The 24,066-nt window shown below is 46.2% G+C and overlaps 2 protein-coding genes across 2 annotated transcripts in view; both read right to left on the bottom strand.

The window, feature by feature from the left end:
• Positions 1-18,346, bottom strand: part of LOC125759241 (uncharacterized) — a 33,112-nt gene extending 14,766 nt beyond the window's left edge. Inside the window, exons 1-4 of the mRNA XM_049417641.1 lie at positions 18,219-18,346; positions 15,885-16,013; positions 10,687-10,748; positions 8,093-8,217 (exon numbers count right to left, since the gene is read on the bottom strand). Of these exons, the coding sequence (XP_049273598.1) occupies positions 8,093-8,217; positions 10,687-10,748; positions 15,885-16,013; positions 18,219-18,326 (424 nt within the window). The 5' untranslated portion in view covers positions 18,327-18,346. The remainder of the gene's footprint in view (positions 1-8,092; positions 8,218-10,686; positions 10,749-15,884; positions 16,014-18,218) is intronic.
• A 274-nt stretch (positions 18,347-18,620) lies between these two features.
• Positions 18,621-24,066, bottom strand: part of LOC119399307 (mucin-5AC) — a 43,608-nt gene continuing 38,162 nt past the window's right edge. The window contains exon 10 of the mRNA XM_049417331.1: positions 18,621-18,641. Coding sequence (XP_049273288.1) covers positions 18,621-18,641 — 21 coding nt within the window. The remainder of the gene's footprint in view (positions 18,642-24,066) is intronic.

Genomic DNA, 24,066 nt, shown 5'->3' with positions numbered 1-24,066 from the left:
AGAACTCACTACTAGAGCTGTGCGAATAGCGAAATTTCGTGTGCGAAGCGAATTCAAATAGTGGAGTGTGAGTGCAAATCGAATCGAATATTTTTCGAATATTTATAGAATATTCTCGAATACTTCGAAGCGAAATTGCAGAAAAAAAGTTGGAGAGGATTCCTAAGCATATTCTTATGAGATAGCAACATGAAAGAGTGCTTCTTTTCGCTAGGTTGATGAAGCGCTGGCGGGGTGGTGTTTCATAGTTGTCTTATCAAGAATGAGGCAATGTAGAGGCCAAATTCTATTTATGTAGATGATTTGGTGCAACCAAAGTGTTGTCGACAACACTTTACTCGTGATAGGCAAAGATGCGATTTCCTCAGCCTCTCCTCCTCTTTCAACTTGTGTGGAAGCCCAACTGATGTGGCGGACAAGGGTGTGCTCCCTTCAAGTCCGGAGTTCCAAATCTGCCTCGTAGACGTCGATATATAAGAACATCTGAAATTTTGGATGCTAAAAATCTTCAGCGTCCAATTTTTCGTACTTCCTGCCCAAATTTCAGGTCCAAAACAGCATTAATAAAGCCTCCAACTCTGCCACATCATTCATCTCCATGTTGGAACCAGAATTTTTTTTTAGTTAATATACATTTGCGACCGTAGCGGCGCTTAAAAGTCAGCTTTGCCGCAATACGGGGGTGTGATGAGGTGCAGCATATTGAAAATCTAGGGACAACTTCCAATGGGACGTTGACTGTGTCTTGGCTAGTTCGTCCATAACGGAGCTTGAAAGGCAGCTTTGCCAAAATACGAGAGTGTAATGAGGTGAAGCATTTGAAAGTCTGAAGGGGTCACTTTCAATACGTTGACTGTATTTGTCTTTGAGAAGTTCGAATAGTTTTAATAGTAAAATTCCAGTGCAAATCGAATCGAATAATAAACACTATTTGAAAAATATTCGAAATTTCGAATATTCGCACACCCCTACTCACTACGGAACTGACTAGGTATTTGAAATCGGCATTAAAACATTTTTTTTTTTGACAAGTGCAATGTGCTGCTCTAGAGATTTCCTCGATAGCTCCCTCCTGCAAACAAGTGCTGAATGAAATGGCCTTGCTGTGCCTATGGCGAGCCGTCAACGCGAGAGAAGACGACGAAGTTGCGCTTCAGCTGCTGCGCACGTTCGAGCCTAGCGCGTGAGAAGAAGACGCCCGCAAGAACGACAGCGGCTGTGGTTGTACATCGGAGAGCAAGCAGCAATAAAATATGTGGGAAAGTGAACGCCTCACGTCATCCCACAAGTGGTGACCCGGACATCGAACGACAACGCGCCTCCTGCTCGTCCCTTCGCCAACGCACTGAGCGTCACGGCCATCCCCGTTTCTTCGTGACTACAGTAAGGACTTCAGCAACGTACATTCCGACTGACCATGGACACCACACCCAACAGTGACGCAACGCCGAATCCCACGGTACCCGACCCTGTCGTCGCTACTCTCAAGATACCGGAGTTTTGGCAGGCGGACTCGGAACTCTGGTTTCTGAGTGTCGAGCCACTCTTCCGACGACACCGGGTAACATCGCAATCAGCGAGGTACGACTATGTCATCGGCGCTTTACCACCTGCTGTCATCGCCATCGTAAGAGACATTCTGCGCTCTCCGCCTCCTGACAACCCCTACGACACTCTTAAAGCAGAGCTCATCCGCCGGACAACCGAGTCGGAACAGCGTAGGCTGCAGCAGCTGCTCACTGCGGAGGAACTCGGTGACCGCAAACCTACGGAGCTTCTGCGTCGCATGCGACATCTCATCGGGGACAACCCTGCTGCATTGGACGCATCCATCCTACGAGAGCTCTTCCTACAGCGACTGCCGCAGCAGGTGCGGATGATCTTGAGTGTGTCCTCCACGGAAACTCTCGACTCACTGGCACAGATGGCCGACAAGATTATGGATGTCGGTGCCCTGTCCATATCTGCTATCGAGAGACGTGATTCTTCCCACTTTGCGCCGGTCCGCGATGACCGCTTAGACCGCCTCCTTCAAGCTAACGAGGAGCTCAACCGCAAAGTGGACCAGCTGGCCGCTGAACTGAGCTTGCTGAAAGCAGACCACCGACGCACTACTTCACGACAACGACGCCAAAGCCGCGATAGATCGCCAAGTCTGCCTCGCAGCGTCTGCTGGTACCACCACCGATACGAGGCACGCGCTCGTCAGTGCCATCAGCCATGCCAGTTTGCGGGAAACGCACGGGCCACGCACTGACGGCGGCCAGTGTTGCAGGCCCGACATACAGCCGCCTATTCCACGTCACAGACCGCATCACCAAAGTTCGGTACCTCATCGACACGGGTGCCGAAGTGTGTGTTGTTCCTCCTACGCTGGAGGACCGTCGACGACGCCAGACAACGCCGCCTGTCACAGCTGTTAATGGTTCCACCATACGGACCTACGGACAGAGGTCTGTTACGCTTGACATCGGCTTGAGACGCACGCTTCGTTGGATTTTCTTAATCGCCGACGTGCGTGTACCAATTATCGGTGCGGATTTTCTTTGGCATTTTAAGCTTGTGGTGGACCTACGACATAGCCGCCTCGTGGATTCTGAGACCCACCTAACAGTTCAAGGCGTGACATCGAGTTTACCACCCTTACGTCTCGTGCAAGCTCATGCCAAAGTCTCTCCGCCGTGGTCTACGCTTCTGGAAGAATTTTCCGACCTCTTCCGTGCTCCATCTCTTGAAGACCCAGTGCACCACAATGTCACTCATCACATTGTGACAGTAGGAGCACCGGTGTTTGCACGTGCTCGTCGTCTCGCACCTGACCGTTACAAGATTGCACGGCAAGAATTCGAGCACATGCTTGACCTCTGATACGTCCGCCCCTCTTCCGGTGCCTGGTCCTCACCGCTACACATGGTCCCCAAACCCTCAGGTGACTGGAGACCATGCGGTGACTATCACGCCCTCAACAAAGTGACGGTACCGGACCGCTATCCGATACCACACATCCAGGACTTCACGGCATTGCTGCACGGTTCCACCGTATTCAGCAAAATCGACCTAGTGAAGGCATACCACCAAATACCTGTCGAGCTTCCGACGTACCGAAGACTGCCATAATAACACCTTTTGGCATGTTTGAATACATACGGATGCCCTTCGGTCTACGAAACGCAGCACAAACCTTTCAACGGTTCGTGGACCAGGTTCTTCGTGGTTTGACCTGCTGCTTCGCGTACATCGACGACATCCTCGTCTTCAGCACTTCAGCAGAAGATCACGAACTTCACCTGCGTCAGGTTTTCACGCGGCTCCGGAAATATGGACTTGTCAACGGATCGAAGAGCGAGTTCGGAGTTTCCTCACTGGACTTCCTTGGCCATCGCGTGGATTCCCGTGGGATCTCTCCACCGACGGCGCGCGTGGAAGCTATATTGCAGTTTCCACGGCCAACAACTACGAAGAAGCTGCGTGAATTCCTCGGGCTCGCCAACTATTACCGTCGGTTTATTCCACACTGCGCGGCCATCTTGCAACTGCTACATGCACTTCTGTCCGGTCAAACGAAGCCGAACGCTTCCATCTCCTGGACAGACGACGCTGAGACAGCTTTCAGTTCCATCAAGGAAGCTCTGGCTAACGCAACGCTCCTCACGCATCCAAAGAGCGACGCCATCACGTCACTCACCGTGGACGCCTCCGACGTCGCCATCGGAGCAGTCCTGCAGCAGTTGGTCGACGGAGTTTGGCAGCCGGTTGCTTTCTTCTCTAGGAAACTCTCACAGACCGAGTCCCGTTACAGCACGTTCGGTCGCGAACTACTCGCGGCCTATTTGGCTGTCAAGCATTTTCGTCACGTCCTCGAAGGTCGGCAATTCCATATCCTCACCGACCACAAGCCGCTCACGTCTACCTCGACCGCTACCAACTCTGCCCACACCCCACGTGAGATCCGCCAGCTTGCCTACCTATCGGAGTTCACGAGCGATATCCGGCACATCAGTGGCAAAGACAACCCCGTGGCTGACGCACTATCCCGCGTAGAAATCAACGCAACGATGGATGAGCGCCCGCCAGTCGACTTTGAAGCCATGGCTACTGCACAACAGGAGGACAGCGAACTTCAGGTTCTCCGACGCCAAGAGAACTCCCTCAAGTTCGAAGATGTCCAACTTCCAGGCTGCGTGATTCCCCTTGTTTGTGACACGTCTACCGGTTGTCCTCGCCCGTACGTTCCAGCGACATTTCGCCGCGGTGTCTTTGACGCCTTGCATTCCTTGTCGCACCCCGGCATACGTGCGACTCAACGCCTCATCACAGCGCGATATCTATGGCCACGTATGAACATCGACGTCCGCCGCTGGACACGTGCTTGCCTCAAGTGCCAGCAAACCAAAGTCCAGCGTCACACAGTCAGCCCACTGGGTACCTTCACACCTCCCGACTCACGGTTTAGTCACGTGCTATGATAAACGGAAGGGCGCGATAATACGGTACACAATGAAGAAGATGGACACGGGACGACGCGCTACTAGCAACTGAAAATTTTTTTATTGAGGAAAGAAATATTTATACTACTATGCAATCATACCTAACCCAACGAGTCGACACCAAAAAAACCTAAAAAGTTAAAATCTTGCGCTCAGCCTGCCTACGTCAAGTGACGTTCTAGATAGGCTCTCTCCTCCTCCTGCAAACTGATAGAGGGGTGACTGATGCAATGCAGCCCCTCCCTCTGGATGACGAAGGCCTCTACAATCTCCCTCTGCACGGAGCCCCTGTGCTTGTAGATTACTGTCGTCTGATCGAAAGCAGGCTTGCAGCTACCTTGATCACACCCCTTGCAGTGCAGCGCCAGATGGGTGAACGGCCTTCCTATTAATGAGCTGTTGTGCTCTCGCAGACGCACATTCAGGCATCTACCTGTTTGCCCGATATATGCCTTGCCGCACGACAGTGGTATTCTGTAGACAACACCACGTGCGCAAGTAACAAACTGCCTTCCATGCTTGATGGCACATCCTCTTTTTTCACCCTGATGTGGCTTGTCTATTTTCTTACTTACTGCTGGGCAGATGTGGCCCACCTTATTTTCTGCGGAGAACACGACATCAACCCCATATCGTGAAGCCACTCTCTTCATGCCGTGCGACAGCCAGTGGACATACGGGATTTTTGCCACTCTTTCTCTTTCCTGCGGTTCATCTTTGTCTGGTGGGGTTACCGGCCGTTGCTTAAAGGATCTTTTGATTTTTTTGATTTTTTCGCAAGCCCCTGCTATGGCATTATCAGGAAACCCGGCGTCTTTCAGTCTTTTCACCTGCGCGAAAAAACTTGTCTGCACGAGATGTGGGCATGACCTGTCCAAAGCAGATCTTAGGCAAGTCAGCGCTATGCCATTCTTCACCAAGCGGGAGTGCCCTGAGCTGTAATCTAGGAGCGGCTTCGCTGTCCTAGGGGAAAACATCCAGCACACGTGTTTTTGTTCAAACGACAGCTGCAAATCCAAAAAACGCAGCTGCCCATTCTTCGGCACTTCGCACGTGAAAGTCAAGCCCCGCCCCTTGTTAGCAAACATACTGAGCACTTCGTCAACCCTCCTATCGAAGTTCACAGAACTAATCAACAGCAAGTAATCATCCACATATCTATACACTTTGTGGGCCACACCATCAAGAGCGGTAACAAGATCGTTGTCCACTTTTGCCAAAAAAATGTTGCTCAATATTGGAGCCACTTTCGATCCAATACATACCCCGGATCTCTGGACAAAGTTCTTACCCCCCCAGCCTACGTACGTGTGTTTAATGTAAAAGAACAGTAACTCTAAAAAACTTTCAACCGATATGCCGCACTTCGTCACAAACCTCGCTTCATCGTTGTTGTTACATATGCACTCCTTAACACTAGTCATAAGTTCATCATGAGGCAGTGAATAATATAAGTCTTCAACATCGATACTAAATCCGGAAGTGTTCTCAAGGCCATCTTCTCTGAGCAAGTTGACGACCGTCGACGAGTTCGGAATGATGAACGGGTCTTCCACTTGCAGTGAGCTCAACTGCGATACAAAGATGAACCGCAGGAAAGAAAAAGAGTGGCAAAAATCCCGTATGTCCACTGGCTGTCGCACGGCATGAAGAGAGTGGCTTCACGATATGGGGTTGATGTCGTGTTCTCCGCAGAAAATAAGGTGGGCCACATCTGCCCAGCAGTAAGTAAGAAAATAGACAAGCCACATCAGGGTGAAAAAAGAGGATGTGCCATCAAGCATGGAAGGCAGTTTGTTACTTGCGCACGTGGTGTTGTCTACAGAATACCACTGTCGTGCGGCAAGGCATATATCGGGCAAACAGGTAGATGCCTGAATGTGCGTCTGCGAGAGCACAACAGCTCATTAATAGGAAGGCCGTTCACCCATCTGGCGCTGCACTGCAAGGGGTGTGATCAAGGTAGCTGCAAGCCTGCTTTCGATCAGACGACAGTAATCTACAAGCACAGGGGCTCCGTGCAGAGGGAGATTGTAGAGGCCTTCGTCATCCAGAGGGAGGGGCTGCATTGCATCAGTCACCCCTCTATCAGTTTGCAGGAGGAGGAGACAGCCTATCTAGAACGTCACTTGACGTAGGCAGGCTGAGCGCAAGATTTTAACTTTTTAGGTTTTTTTGGTGTCGACTCGTTGGGTTAGGTATGATTGCATAGTAGTATAAATATTTCTTTCCTCAATAAAAAAATTTTCAGTTGCTAGTAGCGCGTCGTCCCGTGTCCATCTTCTTCATTGTGTACCGTATTATCGCGCCCTTCCGTTTATCATGAACCAACACCAACTCGCCCAACTTTTTACCTTACTTAGTCACGTGCACCTGGACCTCGTAGGCCCTTTGCCCCCATCGGAAAACCGCCGGTATATATTAACGTGCGTAGACCGGTTCACGCGGTGGCCTGAGGCACTACCGCTCACCAACATCACCGCAGAGTCAGTTGCCCACGGACTCATCACCGTGTGGATAAGCCGCTACGGAGTTCCCAAGACCATCACAACGGATCGAGGTCGTCAATTTGACTCCGCGCTCTTCCGGACTTTGTCCCGCATGCTTGGTGTCAACCACATCAAGACGACAGCCTACCACCCTATGTCGAATGGCATGGTTGAGCGGTTTCACCGCCAACTCAAAGCCTCGCTCATGGACTCACGATCATTGATACCCTGGACGGAGCGACTGCCACTCGTCCTCCTCGCCCTTCGCAGCACGATACGCACGGACGCTTCTTGCTCCTCAGCTGAGCTCGTTTTTGGCACGACCTTAAGGCTTCCTGGCCAGTTTTTCGACGTGTCTCCGGTACCAATGGACGTTGCTGATTATGCCAGTCGCCTCAGGAACGCCATGAAAGACGTGTCTCCTATCCCACCACGTCAACACTCACGCCCAAGTTTCGTCAGTCGTGCACTGCGGGATTGCACACACGTCTTCGTACGGCATGACGCTATCAGACCACCACTACAACCGCCTTACGACGGACCCTTTAGAGTCATCAAGCGTTGCCCCAAGCATTTTGTCCTGCTGCTTAATGGACGCGAGGACAGTGTCTCCATTGACCGCATTAAGCCGGCCTTCCTCGACACCGACGCCGTCCTCGCAGATGACAAGCCATCCTCCAACACCAGACGAACGCGCTTCGCAACAGTAGCAACTACCAGCTACTCATAAGGATCGCTCCTTCGCGCACTGGCTACCTCGCTAGAGGGGGGGCCCTATGGCGAGCCGTCAACGCGAGAGAAGACGACGAAGTTGCGCTTCAGCTGCTCCGCACGTTCGAGCCTAGCGCGTGAGAAGAAGACGCCCGCAAGAACGACAGCGGCTGTGGTTGTACATCGGAGAGCAAGCAGCAATAAAATATGTGGGAAAGTGAACGCCTCACGTCCTCCCACATGCCCTTCATTTGCAACTTCAATAAAGTGTACCACACCTGCGTTATGTCATCCTGCTCCCCTCTGCTCAGCACCATGGGCCTTGAGGGTATCAATAATTTAGAATAACGAGTTTTGCACATCCCATTGAACCCACTGTCCTCAAACACTGCCTGCACGTCTCACCTGAGGGTGCTGCTCCAGCCGTGTGACAGGTGTCTGCGGAGGCAGTAGCGACAAAGGTCTGCGATCGGACAACTGCAGTTGGCCGCTTGACCTCCACTTTCAGGTTCTGGCCTCTTCCAGTCAGTCTGGGGCAAAGTTAATTGTAGCACACATTTACAGATAAACCCTGCAAGCTACGCGACCCTTATGACAGATACCACAATTATTCAGACTAATATCCCTTACAAAAATAGATTTAGACAGTCTATAGACAGTTTAAAGCCATTTTTAAACAGTCTATAGACTGGCTACATACATTTTTGCACGGGATAACGCACCTGGAGAGTCATCTTAGTGAACAGCCCCTTCCTTACCAAGAAGGGCCATGTACTGATGCACCTATTTGCACCCAGCAACCATCAAAATGTGACAGCTATAACCAGGAATTCATGTGTAGCCATCTCTAAGCCAGTGTAGGATGTGTGGGAAAGCCTAATTGATCTGGAATTTACATTTTCAGGGCTTGTAATATCTGTGGTTTAACGTGCCAAAAACACATTATGATTATGAGGCACGCCGCAGTGAGGGGTCCGGAAATTTCGACCATCTGGTTTTCCTTAATGTGCACTGACATAGTGCAGTACACTGACCTCTAGCATTTCACCTCCATTGCAATGCGACCGCCACGGCCGGGATTGAACCCGCAACCTTCGAGTCGGCAGCCGAGCACCGTAGCCGCTTCTACCATCGCGGTGGACTATTTCCAGGGCTTGCATGCTGTGTTTGACATAAAGGAGTACTGACACGATTTTAAAGTGCAGCAAAATGGACGTTTTTGGTTTCCTTGGCATGTAGTGTTAACGTTCTCCCCACACCGCATCCGGGAAACACGTATAAATATTTAAGTTTGATTTTAAAGTTTTCATATCCCAGCATCTGCAAGGCAGCTTCACCGCATGGAGAGCCCTATGACGTTTCAAGTCAGCTCACTTGGTTTGCGAAGTCTGGGTTCTGCATGCAGCCTAAATCACAGAAATCGCTGTCGGAGGCACTGGATGACAGTTCACTCATCGTTAACCACGTTCGACTGACAGCAAAGGACAGCAGGTGCATATTTCGTGGGTTGCAGTCTGCCCGTGACGTCACGGGCAGACTTGACACGTCACTATGAAGCCGCCCTCTCGAAACCGAAACCGAAACTGCTGGTTGAAAGAAGCGGTATTAAAAATATATGCAATGCATCCCCAGGCACCACGACACTCTTTTTAGGGTTCTCGACACCCGTGCTTTTATTTAGAGCAACAACCCGAAAAATTTTAAAATTCATGTCAGTACTCCTTTAAGGTGGTGTAAGGTGAATTCAAGAAAGGTGAAGCAAGTGACACTTAAACACAAAACACATTTCACTTGGATGCTGTCACAAATGTTACATTCATGCTACATGCATGTCACATTCATGATAACCCCTGCATCTTGACAGAACTTAGGAATTGGTGCCAAGTGGCAAGTTTCCTCCCACTCTCCACCGTATTCACTGCTGCAAACACTTTCACTCGTCTTGGGGCTTTTTCTTCCTTCAACAAAGCCATCTTTTTATAAATGCAGAGAAAATGCTTCAACTCAGTTAGGACAAGAAATTTATTCTCTAGCTTACACTTCTGCCACGGTCACGTAATAACACACCATAATCGCACTGGCCTGCACTAAACCACAGTGGACCATATTGCCACGTCCACTTATTAATTTCTATATGATCGGGTTTCACACACAGTAACTGTGACCACTGCATGGCACAGGCCGCGCCTTAATGTTTGGGGAAACTTCGCAACAGTTTCAGACTGTTCCGATAAGATTACGGGCACAACACGAGTAGTTGAGTTTATTCTAAAGCTGACACGAGCCTCAATGACAATGCTGGAAGGTTTGATCACTGATGCATAAAAGACGACGTGCTCCGACAACCATCAGATTACCAATGGCAGCGACTGTGATCACTACTATGAGTGTACAGCATTCATTGTTTGTACTTTGAGCTACTTAGTTTTCTGGGCACAGCTTCACCCAATAAAGAGTTAGGTCTCTGCTGCTGTTACTGCCGTCTTCTCTACCATCACTACCATGTCACTGTATAGATGAGATCTGCATTAAACATTCCATAACACGTGTTTAAACAATGCAGATTTTTAAGAAAATCACCTCAGATGAACATTAATAACTGCAGTCCTTTAGCTTCATTACTCCAGGCGATAAGCATTACCTGCAGAAAAAAGTCAAACTAATTCATTAACTAACATTTCATCACTTTTTAATCATTTACCTTCTGGCACATTGCCATTTACAAATAGTAGTCTGTGAATTCATAACATGTATCAACTTTTAATCAATTTGCAAGCTGACACCAGATTCGCAATATTCATTCCCAAAGGGAGTGACAAAATACACAGACATTCCATTTTGCTTTTGTCTCTCAATGGAATTAAAAAAAGAAAAAAGGTAACTAGAAGAACAGCCCATTTTTACGGCAAGCCTCAAAATCTGCACCACCCTCAGATGTCATTCCAAGTGGATATGCCAGTGCCTTTATGAACACAGCTGAGGCAAACGGTGGTACTCACTTGGAGAGACGCCTCTCCAGAACCTTCTGCGTGGCCAGGGAGATCTTTTTCGGTGCCTGCTCCTGAAATACAAGCGACGGGTACAAGGTACAAATATACACACACTTCTATACGGGGAAAATGAGTTCACCTAAAGAAGAAGTTCTTGCGAAAAGGAAATCTATTCACCAGACAGAAGCACAAAGGAAACCCAAACTGGTTTATCGGTAAGAAAGCTTAACAGTGGAATAAATAGTAGGTCCCCACAATATCTCCTTTGGGAGTTGTTGCAGTGATGGGTAAGCGTAGAGCTCTCTAGTGGGTTGCAGCCTTTCCTAGAATGCTGCCTTCGTGCAGCCTTTCATCTTGACAGCGTTTATCAGCATCTGGAATGCATCCCGTGCCTTCGATACCCATCGGCGAAGACAGCTATTCAACCTGATGTGCTCTAGCCAGAAGCTAAGGGCCTTTTCCAGCTCAAGGTGTCCCGAAGCGTTTCCTTGTCTGGTGCCCATCGACTTGCATTGTTCCGAAGCTTGTCTTTCACTTTCGTGATGGTCGTCAGTGGGCACACACACACGACACATAGTTCAGCACTACTCAAGTCTTTCTGCCTGCACCGCCAACCTCTTCTATTGCAGGCAATTTCTCCTTTACAGAAAGTTTGATACAGTAGACTCTCATTAAACGGAACCTGAAGGGACCAGGAAAATATGTTCCGTTTAACAAGAGTTTCGTTTACTGAGAGATGAACTGGGTTGAAACATTCAGGTATGAAACCAATAATACTAAAGGCAGTTGTTCCATTTAAGCAGCAATTCCATTTAACAGATTTCCGTTTACTGAGAGTCCACTGTACTTCCCTTGAGGCGGTAAGATGCAAACAGTGGCACAGCTGGTCATGGAATGATAAAACGTGGTGGTGTGCAATGGCGGCTGTAACCAGTCGTAACCAGTCAAAAACGGCACACAACCCACAAGACAGGTGACATGCCTAGGCATAGACATATGCAGGGTTCTCCATAAGAGGGTAGTTACGTGTACTATTTCAAACCTAGCAGCAGATTTACAGCACCATGCAATCTTGCTAGCCAATCACATACACTCACGTGCTTACAGCGTTGCTGTCCCGATGGTTATCATGCCATGGAACTGGCTTCACTTCTTTTTCATCTTCTTAATCATTGTGCCATTCTGCTGGTGTGTGCAGTTTGACCACTTTGACATGTGCACACACCAGGAGAAGGAGAGATGGCTAAGGTCAAGTGCGTCATTCCGTACATGCTGTGCCTGCCCCATCCGCCATCTTGCATTGTTTTTTTCCTCAAAGAACGCATAGTCATTGGTGCACACGGTTTGGACACCTTCACACATGCAGGTAGGCAATCAGCTTTAGTTTTGACCATTAAAGATACAAGAAAAATTTTTTTATTGCAATAAGCCTTGCTTTTAACACATAATAATTTGTGTGTATATGTGTATCAGGTGTCGTCATCTCCGCTAGGTCATGCTTCCCAACTGTACGGAGAAACATTGAACTTTTCACCGACTTCCAGCCTAAAGCAAATACGTACTCTCAGTAAACGGAAATCTCTTAAACGGAACTGCTGCTTAAACGGAACAACGGCATCTAACACGATTGGTTTCATACTTGGATTCTGCACCGCTGTTCATCTCTCAGTAAACGGAACTCCTGTTAAACGGAATACATTTTCCTGGTCCCTTTAGGTTCCGTTTACTGAGAGTCTACTGTAGTCAGTCATGCCACAAACGGCACGGCAATTTTAGATTTTGTCTTCTTCAGCCCTAGAGTCTGCGATTATGGTAATGCGTGCACTGTTGTAGAAGGCCTATCGGATCATAAAGTGGTTTCTGCATCTATCTCTTGTCCTGTACCAAAAGCCCGATACATTTATTCTACTTTCCGGAATATGAACCATGCTGACGATATTGGTACTATTGGTACACTTAGCACTTCTTTCAGCTAGTTTGAAGCGATTAGTATTTCTGAAGATGTTGATACTTTAACTCAATTTTTCAGTGATCCTATTACAATGTGCATCACGCGTTCTGTGCTGTCAAAAACAAAAAAGACGAATTCAGAGCTGCCTTGGTTCAGACGGGAAATTTTGCACCTGTCGCAACGACTTGGGTGGCGTGCTAAACGCCCTGGTGATGCTGTTCTTGCTGCACAATTCATTGCTCTAAAGGAGGAACTTCGAAGCAAAACTAATGCTGCTCGTGATTTTTACTTTCAAGTTACACTTCCGGGTTAGCTCAGAAATAATCCACGTAGATTTTGGAGGCCTGTCCTACCAATGGAATCTACCAGTGATACATTTGAAATAAATGACATAGTGACAGGTGATACTGTTCTGATTGCAAATGCATTTAATGATTACTTTAAATCTGTTTTTACACTTGATAACTCCATTGTTCCTCCTTTTATAGAGAGTTCTATAGGGAGTTATAGGGTGAAGGGTGTGCTGAATCTCATTTTCAAACTCGATCCAAAGAAGAAAGGTAGTCCTGATAATATAGACAATACATTTCTCATTAGATACTCCTTATGGACTAGTTGATATGTAACTATTATCTTTCAGAAATCTCTGTCGACGTCTGTTGTCCCTACAGAATGGAAATCGGCTAAAATTCTTCCGTTATTCAAATCCGGGAAAAAGCAATCCTCATTGAACTACAGACCCATCTCTACCACATCCCATTCTTGTAAAATATTCGGAACACATAATTTTGCAGATCATAGCATTTGTAGACAGCAATAACGTTTTATCTGATGCCCAGCATGGTATTCAACGCGAGTTTAGTACCATAACCCAGCTCAGTGAATTCACTCATGAGATCATCCAGGCCCTTGATGCAGGTGATCCAGTTGACGCAATGTTCATAGATTTCTCCAAAGCTTTCGACACTGTGTCACACTACCAATTGCTAAAAAAGCTCATTGTTATTCTTAAAAACGAAGTATGAGTAAACTGGATTTCTTCTTTCCTATCCAATAGGTCTCACTCTTCAGGTCTTCTCATTCCTCCACTTGTACTGTAACGTCCTTCAAGGTTCAATATTGGGCCCACTCCTCTTTCCGATTTTCATTAATGATCTGCCAAGTAATATTACTGTTAAAATCCACATGTGTGCTGATGATTGTGTTTTGTATCATACGATTACAACTCCTCATGATCAGATCGTCCTTAACCCTTTCAGGCGCCACCTATGAAGAACTGTCTGTAAATGCGTGAAATCGATGAAGTGTTATTTCAAGGCACTCGATAATATATTGCAACAAAAATAATGTTGTAATAAGTTCCTTTGCGTGCATTATAGTATCATTCCTAATTACTCTGTAATTAAATATCTATTTATTCTGAAGCCATTCATGCTCTGTTTTTGCATAAATAGAATGAAATCTCAGGCTTGAAATATAGCGCAAAGTTTGCTTTCGGTTATGTCCATGCTGAGCAAAGAAAAATTATACTTTTGACGCGGGTTGCGGGAAGTGGCATATCGAACGACTCGTCGAATATGGTGGTGCCTTCAGCAAAGTGGTCGTATGTAAAAGTGCACTGCAAAATGAAGTTAAATGAAGGCACATTTATTATGTAGGAGGTTCAATTCATCCAAAGGTCAATGTATCGTGCTCTTGCTTAGCCCCTAGTCGATACAAATAGCAAAAACAAGCGGTGTACACAATTGTGTACATAGTGTCTCAAAGGGTTAACGATTCGTTGGCATCATTTTAATCATGGTGTGACACTTGGCATATGCAAATCAACTTCTGGAAAACGGCATCCATGTCATTTACCAAGTGTTCTTCTCCTTCTCCGTTTACCTATTCGTTTAACACTTGCCCTCTCAGAAATATCTCACAATACAAATACCTACGTCTCCTTTTCACATCGAACTCCTATGCAATCGCGCGCTTAGAAAGTTAGGCTACCTGCAACGCACATTACATTCAGCACCTCTCAGCATATGACTCCTCACTTATAGAACTTTGCTTTGTCCAACATTAGAATATGGGTCAATTGTGTGGAACCCACACAAAATTTCTGATATCAACAAAATAGAATCTGTTCAGAAGAAAGCTATACGCTTCATTTATCGTCGCTTTGACAGGTATTTTTCACCTACTTCCCATCTTCCTATTCTTCAGCTTACCAGTCTCTTTTCTCGTTGTCACGTTGAATGCTTGAAGTTTCTTTCTTTATACCCTAATTAACTCCCCACGGTTCTCCCTACTCAGCAAATACATCACACCCGCTAGACCAACAACCACCCGAAATTACGATGAGTTGAACATGTCTACTTCTATCCATCGTACGGCGGCATTTAAATATTGTTTTTTCGTTCATTCTATAGAATTGTGGAATGCTCTGCCTGATTATGTTCGATCTTTATCCCTCAATCACTTCTTATTGTATATGACCAATCATTGATGTTCAGCGCACTTTGTTATGCTCTTTTATGTATCGTATTTGCCCACTCCTGCGATAGCCCTTCGGGGCTGCAGTATGTTGAAATAAATAAATAAATAAATAAAATGTGTGCTGCAAGGCCTGTGGTTTTGTGTAATGATTAGCTAGAAGTAATGAAGGCAGCAGATATTTTCTGGCATGGGCCGGCAAAAGTAACAATTAACTTTAACTAAATTTACACAATGGAGCAATTTGAATTAAGTGGCTTTAAGACACAAACACAACAGGTCAACCAAAAATTTGAAGTTTGTTTGGATTTACCGAAAGTTTGAATTATCGCAAGTCCACTGTATTCCTGAAAATGATTAACTGAGAATAATGCTCATGGTAGTTGATGAGCTTCCGTTGCTGCAAGTATTCTGGAAACACACAACGGTGCCTAAGCAAAAGTAGTAAGCTTATGTGCGAGCCGTTTCATTTGCCTAAAGACGTCTTGCTATCCTCCCAACATCGATGATTACAGGTAAAAAAATCAATGCATTAATTACTGCAAAAATAACATTCATCATTGATTGATAGCTCTAAACACAGAATAACCATAGAAATGCACATATAACTCGCACAGACGTTTCCTTGCCCTGCTTTTTCAAGAATGTGATGCAGCACCTTTGGAGTTTTGGATAAGTTACCTTACATTTTGAGAGTGCAAAAATAAAATTCATAAATGCATTATGATAAAGAGTCCCTCTTTTGTAGCTGAACCACACACTTGACACAAAGCCTCACCACGCAACTCTTGGCAATTTTCAGAGGGGGACGAGCCTTTTGTGATCGCAGCTGGGAGATCAGCTGCATTCTCTCGGAAACAGGAATGTCAAAGAAGACATCGTGGAGCTCGTGGCATGCTGACGTTAGCTGTGGTTGTAGTAAAAGAAAAGAAATAAAGTGCATAATACATCAACAATAGAAATATATTAAGGCTGCTTGATGGATTGACCCCAATTCATGGTCAAGCTTTCGAATTCAACTGCAAATTTATATAGCATGCAAAATACTACAGCTCCCAGGCAAAACTACTGAACTTTTGTTTACTCCTTTACAATTCTACATTCAGACCATTTAATGCACAATGCCATATCAGCACATTTCTTCATTAATGTCATTATTCCTCATGCAATTCAGAAAAGCTAACCCATAACTTTAATGCAACCTTAATGAAACAATTCGGCAGTGAAAGCCGAGACTAATGTCATAGTGCAAGTACCAGTGAAACAAAAGCCTTAAATTTATTTTAAAGCTTTTAAAATTATGTGCTACTTTTGCTAGCATATGTAGTTGAATCATAATGCAGTGAATTTGAACATAACATTAACAATTTAACACATGATAGGAAATAAATCTCAATTTTGCACTTTTCTTCAATATCATCCTGCGTGCCTGCAACAAAATTTCAACAAGGTATTAATTGTGTCAGATATGACTATGTCATAACAAGTTTCTAACTACATATGCAAAAAAATGTGACAATGACCAGCAGGTGGCACAGGCATGCACTTAAGGAACCAACATTATGTCAGAGTGAAGATGCCCCCACCCCCCCATATCAGAAGTGTATGAAGTAAAAGCATCTTCTGTAAGCAGATTTTTTATTGCGATAGCAATTATATGGACAGTCTCGGCTGGATTTTGCCGTCGCCGTCATGCACCGTATATGTATAAGTATGTATATATATATAAAAGCCCCAAAGAAAAATAATTCAGAAGAATGCTTCCGAAGCGCGGAATCGAACCAGGGACCTCTTGCTCTGCAGCGAGTGATGCTAGCCACTACGCCACGAAACGCAAATCCTCCATGTAGCTAACGGCGAGCGTTATATACACACCCTTTACCGCTGGACGGACTCGGAGATGGCAGGCGCTTATAGGCGTTTGTTCATTACCAGCGAGATGGCGCAAGGAGCGCGACGGACGCATTTAAAAGTCTTCGCCGAGCTCGCTCGCTTCTTCTTATATTTGCGCAGGGAGAACCTTGCCCTTCCGCTGTCTGCTCGCGCAGTTTTCTGGTGGTGAGGAGAACAGGGTTGTTTCAAGCTTTCACCGTGGTGTCCGCGCTCATGTTACGGAGCGTACGAAAGTCACTCGAGCTCAAGGGACGCCGCTAAACGAACAAACAGAAGATGAGCGCGAACTACCAAGTGTCACAGCTCGACACTTGAAGCACGCTAGTTTCCTTCGCTGCTTCGGCCGCCTTTGCAACAGGAGCGCTGTTCAAACTGAGAGTATCCATTGGCGAGCCTCACTTCGTATAGCATTAGTTTCTTGCTATCGCATTCATTGCTTCGCCCTTTCGGCGAAACTGTAACTTTTTTTATAGGTGCAGGAATAGAACTGATTGAAAATATACAGAGAAAGACTTGAGCATGACAAAGTATGTTTGTCACGGCCAAAGTTGTGCAAGTGGAGTAGAAAAATTCACAATTCATGCGAGATGTATGAAACACACTTGACTCCCAGTCACTCACACCAAGTTTTGGCAATGCCAGACTTGAACAATGTTCATCCCCACATTCCTGGTTGAAAGCACTCTAAGGTTTCTGCCTGTCCCACACACTTGTTACCAATGATTATCACATGCCCCTGAAGAAGGCACAGGGGTGGGGAAGAAGTCTTTTCTTGAAGAGGTGCACGGAGTGGTGGTGCATGAGCAAACCAAAATGTTTCTATCCTCTTTGAAAATGCTGAAAAGCATGCTTCACCACAGCTGTGGCAGGTGGCAGCTTTGTTCCATTGCATTCAACATACTATGTCTGCAGAGATACAAATGAGCTCTTTTGCAAGTGTAATTATAAATAACCGTGAGCAAGGCTTGCCAAAAGTTAGATAATCGAAGAATCAACAGCAAACTTTCATTTTTCAGCAAATTTACTGTCACAGCCTGGAACAAAAATGTTCTCACAAAAACACTTTCCTGCCCACTGACACTGCTCACCCAAGGTTTGATCATAGGGCAACTGTGCATAGACTTCAACCAGTACACTCTGCGATCCCTTACTGTGTCTTTGAGGAGCGCATCTGGCCATGATGTTGCACATTTCAGTAAATGAGCTTTCCCTTTCTCACCTGTGTGATGAGCCTCTGATGCAGCTCAACGTCTTGCGGAGTAACCAGTCCGCTGCAGATGTGGGGCTCTACGTGCAGGCGCAACGCACATTCCAACGTATCCTGCATGTGAGCATGCCAATCACCTCGCCACTCTCTTTCTGAACAAAGCAGTGTTGTATGCTGAGGCCTACCAAGAAGTAACTCATGTCATTTCTGCAACGAAATGGGCATCAATAAAAGGGCATGCAAGCGGGCAAGAAACGAGTTCAGAAATAAACATAGGCTGAGTTAGCCGACCGGAGAATTGGACCTCGGACTCCACTGCTTTTGAGCACAGAAGTTGGATGGACGTGCTGACAACTACGCCAGGAACCCCAACAGATTTCGTAGCACAAATGCATCATTATTGCTTCACATTCTTCACAGGGATGGTGCCACCATCTAGAAGCAGTGCAGCAAAGCTCAAGCAGCGTGGCACAGTCATGAATACACTGCTAACTGCGCTGGACCAAGACCAGTGGGAAACACCACTTTCACACGTTTGAGGCCCACACTGCAAATTGTGCCTCTCAGATTCATGAAGCATGGTGTTGCAAGACCTCCGGGATCAGTCCACCATTGGACCAAGCGATAATGTCATGCAATGACAGCATCAGATGACAAAATTAATGGCATCATGGTGGCATCACAAAATTTGACAACCTGTGATGTCGTTTACATCATTGTGATAATATATGCTGCACGCGAGTTTAAAATATGCAAGAACAAAACAGTGCGGCGTGCGGCGGCGACTTGTGTGGCCTTTTGGATGTGTGCGCCGTGCAGGGGCGAATCGCGTGTGTGGTGGCGAAGAGGACGGCGATCGTGTGCATGGCGTGCCTCGAGAGAGAGCGCGATCAGTGCATGGGCCGTGTGTGAGAGTCGGCATTTCAGGGCTGGGCTCCTTCACTGGGCATCCGGTCCATGGGAGAACCCGCAGCCCTACCTCCTGTTGCCTCGACTTCCGAATCCCAGCAGAAGCAGCCAATCGGAGGCCTTGAATTGAACTTCAAACATGTGCTTGTTCAAACACTTGTTACTTAATGGAGGAGCTAGCTGAAACGGAGAACTTGAACGCAGAGAAAGGCTCTTTACGACGAGCCCAAAGTGGTGGTGCCCGGTTGCGCCGTTGCCAAGCTATAATTTTGAAAAACACTTTTTTTTTTTGCTATTTCCGCAATTTTCGCCAAGTCGGCAGACAAAAAAAAATTTATAGCAGTTCTACGTAGTTTTCAGTGAAGATATTTTTTGAATCAAATAGAAAATGGGCTACAGAAACTGAAAATGCGATTTTCCAAAAATTGCATTTTTTTGGGTCCCCCGTTAAAAATGAGGCCATGTTTGTGACTCGTAATTCTCCCCAGTTATAACAGACCCATTCAGCATTTACACAAAAGTCTGTTGTAACAGCACTTGGATTTTACATACTCCCTTTACAACAGACCAAAATCCTCTTCACTGTGAAGGTCTGTTGTAATGAGGTTATACTGTAGACAGAAACCACACATGAGACAAAACAAAAACTTACCATCGAGCACCGGCATACAAGTGGATGAGCAAGCAATAAGCAAGTACTGGCCTACATAAACCTTGGTGTGAAAACTGACGGTCAATGGCACAAGAAAAATGTTCCTTGCATCCCTGCAGGGTGACTTGCATTTGCTGCGCAAGAAACGAGCTGAAAAATCAGCATGTTTTTCCAACAAACAAATGGCATTGTAAATGTATGGTACAGCATGATGGAAAGTTGGGCTAGTTGGAGTACTTGCATGACTGATGCCGCACTAAAACACGAAGACGTAAACCGAAGACGCCCTGTGCACTCTGTTTTTTACATCTTCGTGTTTTAGCGCTGTATCAATCAACCATGTAAATGTGCATAATCAATTCCCAGAGGGTACAAAAAGAATTGCATTGTAGGATGAGCCAAAAACAAGTGAAAGGTTCTGGGACTCTTCCTGTTACTTTGGCTGAGGCCACTAAACAACCTCGCTGTCCAAAATTTGTTATGGAGGGATCACTGCACACTTGTATGATGTGAACATGCCCCAAAATTTTGCAAATAAGTGCTGTAATAAGGAAGTTACAGGGTGTAGAACAGCCCGCTTCGGCTGGTTTCAGTTTCTTGCTTGGCCTTCCCACCCTTCTCGGCAGCCAAGAGGGGTAGCTGTAGCCCTCTGTCCTGACTATGTCCCACTTCGGCAACGCACAGTGGAACCCCAATTATACAACTTTGAGGGGATCACGCAAAACCATCGTATAATTGAAAAACTAAGAATACAGGTGGTGACACTCAGCCTTGCCCAAAAACCAGGTACAGACTGCCTAAGTAAGCCCGCGGAACAACCCTGCCCTTTTCCAGGGAAGTTAGGCTAAATTACTTTTGAAAATGGCACCTACGCACTTAATTGAAGAAAGTGTGAGCAAATAGTTATTCTCAACTTAAAAAAAGATGGGCATCTTTCTTCCAATAAATGGTGTCCGAAAATTGCCTGCATGTAAAAACGAAACCGCGAGGCAACAGCCGCTTATTAGAAGATTCAGATGCAGTGTCATTGCCATCACATAATGGCGATGGAGCCCACTTTGTTGCGAGTCTGCGTAGGATGCTTTCGTGCGTGACTCGCCTGTGCATGTCGGTATTCATTTCCTAGTCAAGTGAATTGGCAATGTGCCGCTCTTATTATGGACGTCAAGGGAAAGTTATTTTGCATGCAGAAGATAGCTATGTCACGTCTTTTTGCGTGCTCGAGGCCTGCGACGAGTACAGCAAAGAACGGGAGGAGATCTTCAGCCATCTGACGACCAAGAAAAGTTTCCACGGGCCAAAAACGTAAAAATATCCAAACTCAAAGACAAGCTTTCCAACCAGCTTAAGCTACTCCATGCGGATAGAGCCTGTCTAGGCGACGGCCCTACATACACACGCGATCGAGGTGTATCCAGGAGCAATCTTAAAGCAGGAAAACTGGATCACAGAAGCACACGAACCACCAGGAGAATAAATTCTTCATTCTAAAAAAGCATAGTGTGCCTGTCCACTCTATATTTTTTCTAATAGTCAACCTAGAGGCACATAAGCTTTTATGTTAGATTTGAGAAAAAAGGTGATCTTTTTTATCAAAGGTATCAGAGAGTCGTCGTACAATGCGGGGTTGGCATAAAATTGCATCGGATAACTGAGGTTTTTAATACATTAATTCTATGGGGGCTTTGCCAGGACCAAGCTGATTCGTCATAAAATGTGGGTCGTTGCGAGAGAGGAGGATGTATAATCGAGGTTCCACTGTGACATGACATCAGGGATAACATCACCGGCGTGCAGCCAACGACCGAGCAAGGCTTCCTCTATGTGTTGCTCGTGAGGAAGCGCAGTGTGGGGGATGTGAGGCACTGGTGAGGTAAGCAAATATTCTACTGCACATGCGCCCTTCCCCTACCAGTCAAGTCGCGAGATGCCTCTTGGTCTCGGAGGCTTTCGTTCTGGTGATCCCAGTAGTCTTGGCTCTACCAAAATGGCAGAGGGCAGCACAAAAAAAAATTAAATTGTGGACTGTGCGGCCAAAAGTGCGTCACTGCAGGGCCAAGGTGCCGTTTCGTAGTGCAAAGGCCCAATCGATGAAGTCGGTGCTATGTAATTTTGCCCATGCACAAGATTACATCAATGCGCAGGCAAAAAAGACTAGTCAGGTGCAGGAGAGGGGCATGGGAATTCGCCTTTAAAAGGCCAACTCCAGTGATTTTTCAAGGTCAATGGATTTTAATAAAACTCGCTGGGTACGTTCCTTTTCAAGTTCCCATCATTTATGCCAAATTACAGGCTGGAGACACACGCAGATTCATTACAAATGTATTTTATTGATTGCCCCAACTCTCTCCACCTTTCTACGCAAAATTATTGGCAACATTGTGAGCGTACTTCATTACTACGAAAAACTATGCAAACTAAGCAGGGACAGGGAAGACACACGCACAAGCGCAGCGTGACGTCATTTTTGTGAGCGTGATGTCATTTTTGGCAAACCGGACGTGACGGAAGCGAGGTGCCACTACAACGTCTGCTACGCACAAGGTAACAATTGTGTGCGTTTGGCCAGCATTTTGTTGGCTGGGTGTGCGAATTTCATTTCCTTGTGGGCGTGCGTGTGATGGGTGGCAAGTGGTGTTGCGTTGTGGGCTGCACACGATTGCCCGTATAATTACCTTGACAGTCACGAAACACTCGTACGTAACAATTACCCCGCGTCTTTATAGTATTAGAGTGTTTTAGTCAGAGGCGTAGCCAGAAATTTTTTTCGGGGGGGGGGGTTCAACCATACTTTATGTATGTTTGTGCGTGCATTTGTATGTGTGCGTGTATATATACGCAAGCAAAACTGAAAAATTTCGGGGGGGGGGGGGGGTTGACCCCCCCCCCCTTGGCTACGCCCCTGGTATTAGTTAGCAGGGCTGGTTTACCACATCGAAAGTGCAGTAATACGGTACCGGCTGAAGTGTGCACATTAGTGATGCAGGACTATCGATGATACTATCGATACTATCGATAGCTGAGTCACTATCGAACTATCAATGATGAAAAATACTATCGATAGCGCTATCAATAGTAAAATATTCGATGGTACTATCCATAGTATAAAATCAACAACGCGGACTCAGTGCAGAATAAACTTGGTTTTCCGTGCGCGTAGTACATAGTGGAGCCAGAGGAGCAGGCTGAAGGGCAAGAACGTTGACATCATTGCGTTCTTCCCCAGAGTGCTTTGCTGACACATGATCATCAAGTCAAAATGTTCAGCTGTAGCGGAAAGGAAGCCTTTACATGTGGTAGGACTGCGCGGCTTCGAATTGATATTGCATTTTATGATTTCAAAATAAAAAAATACCAAGTTAATTGTAAGGTGTAACTGGTTGCTTTTGGATACCAATTTATTGATGGACATATTCCGCCATTTTGACTGCCGAAATAGTTAATTTCTCTGCCAAAAATTGCTCATAAATTAAGCGAAGCTGGTAGTAGGCTATCGCAAATATTTTGGCAATATGGCCGGCCAGTAACTGCATAATTATTCACACCACTATCAATAGCATTGTCACATGGTTGTGACGGTGAAGAATGCTGCAGCAAGACTGGGAAATACGGAGCTCTTTATTTGGGCGAACTTGAGTCCAGAAAATCAAAACTCAAAATACAAACGATACATGCTGCGCACTGATAGCGGCGGGAGCATTCGTCAGCCGTTGAGCACGGTAAAGACCGGAATATAGGTCGAATGTTTTTTTTCGAGAAACAGCCCTAAAAAGTCGACCCCCATCTTATATACCGGTCACTAGCAGAAAAACTTCACAAGTCTGGCCACTATGGGCAACTGAAGTCAACCGCCACCATCGCCATCGCAATCATCGGTGTCGCTTTTACTACCAGCCTTGTGCTGTGGGCGACCTCATTTTGCGCTTTTGTTGTTGTCTTGTGAATCTATTTGGGCTCCAAGGTGCTTGTTTTCTTGTTTTGACCGGTGGCCGACGACAGTTCACCGCAGCGTTAAAGAAAAGAGCAACAGAGTTCGCGAAGGCACAGAGAAATCTGGTCTGAAATGTGTGAAAGGTGTGCTGAGATGCTAGCGTGTACGTGAACGGCAAGCGGGAGCTGTGAGTCACAAACAATAACTGAAAGTTTATCTTAGCACAGGTGTTCTCGCTGCTCCAATCTCGCCAGATACTCTTTCTTTGTTGCTTCCTGCGATGCCGGCAGCTCTCGTTACAGCAGCAGGTATGGCTATGATCAGCGGGCAGATAGAGTGCACCACAGAAGCATTCGCTACTGGCAGAC

The sequence above is a fragment of the Rhipicephalus sanguineus genome, chromosome 7, assembly GCF_013339695.2.
Source record: "Rhipicephalus sanguineus isolate Rsan-2018 chromosome 7, BIME_Rsan_1.4, whole genome shotgun sequence".
NCBI lineage: Eukaryota > Metazoa > Arthropoda > Arachnida > Ixodida > Ixodidae > Rhipicephalus > Rhipicephalus sanguineus.
Note: the sequence above shows the minus strand (reverse complement) of the source record. Positions and strands in the feature narration are given on the sequence as shown.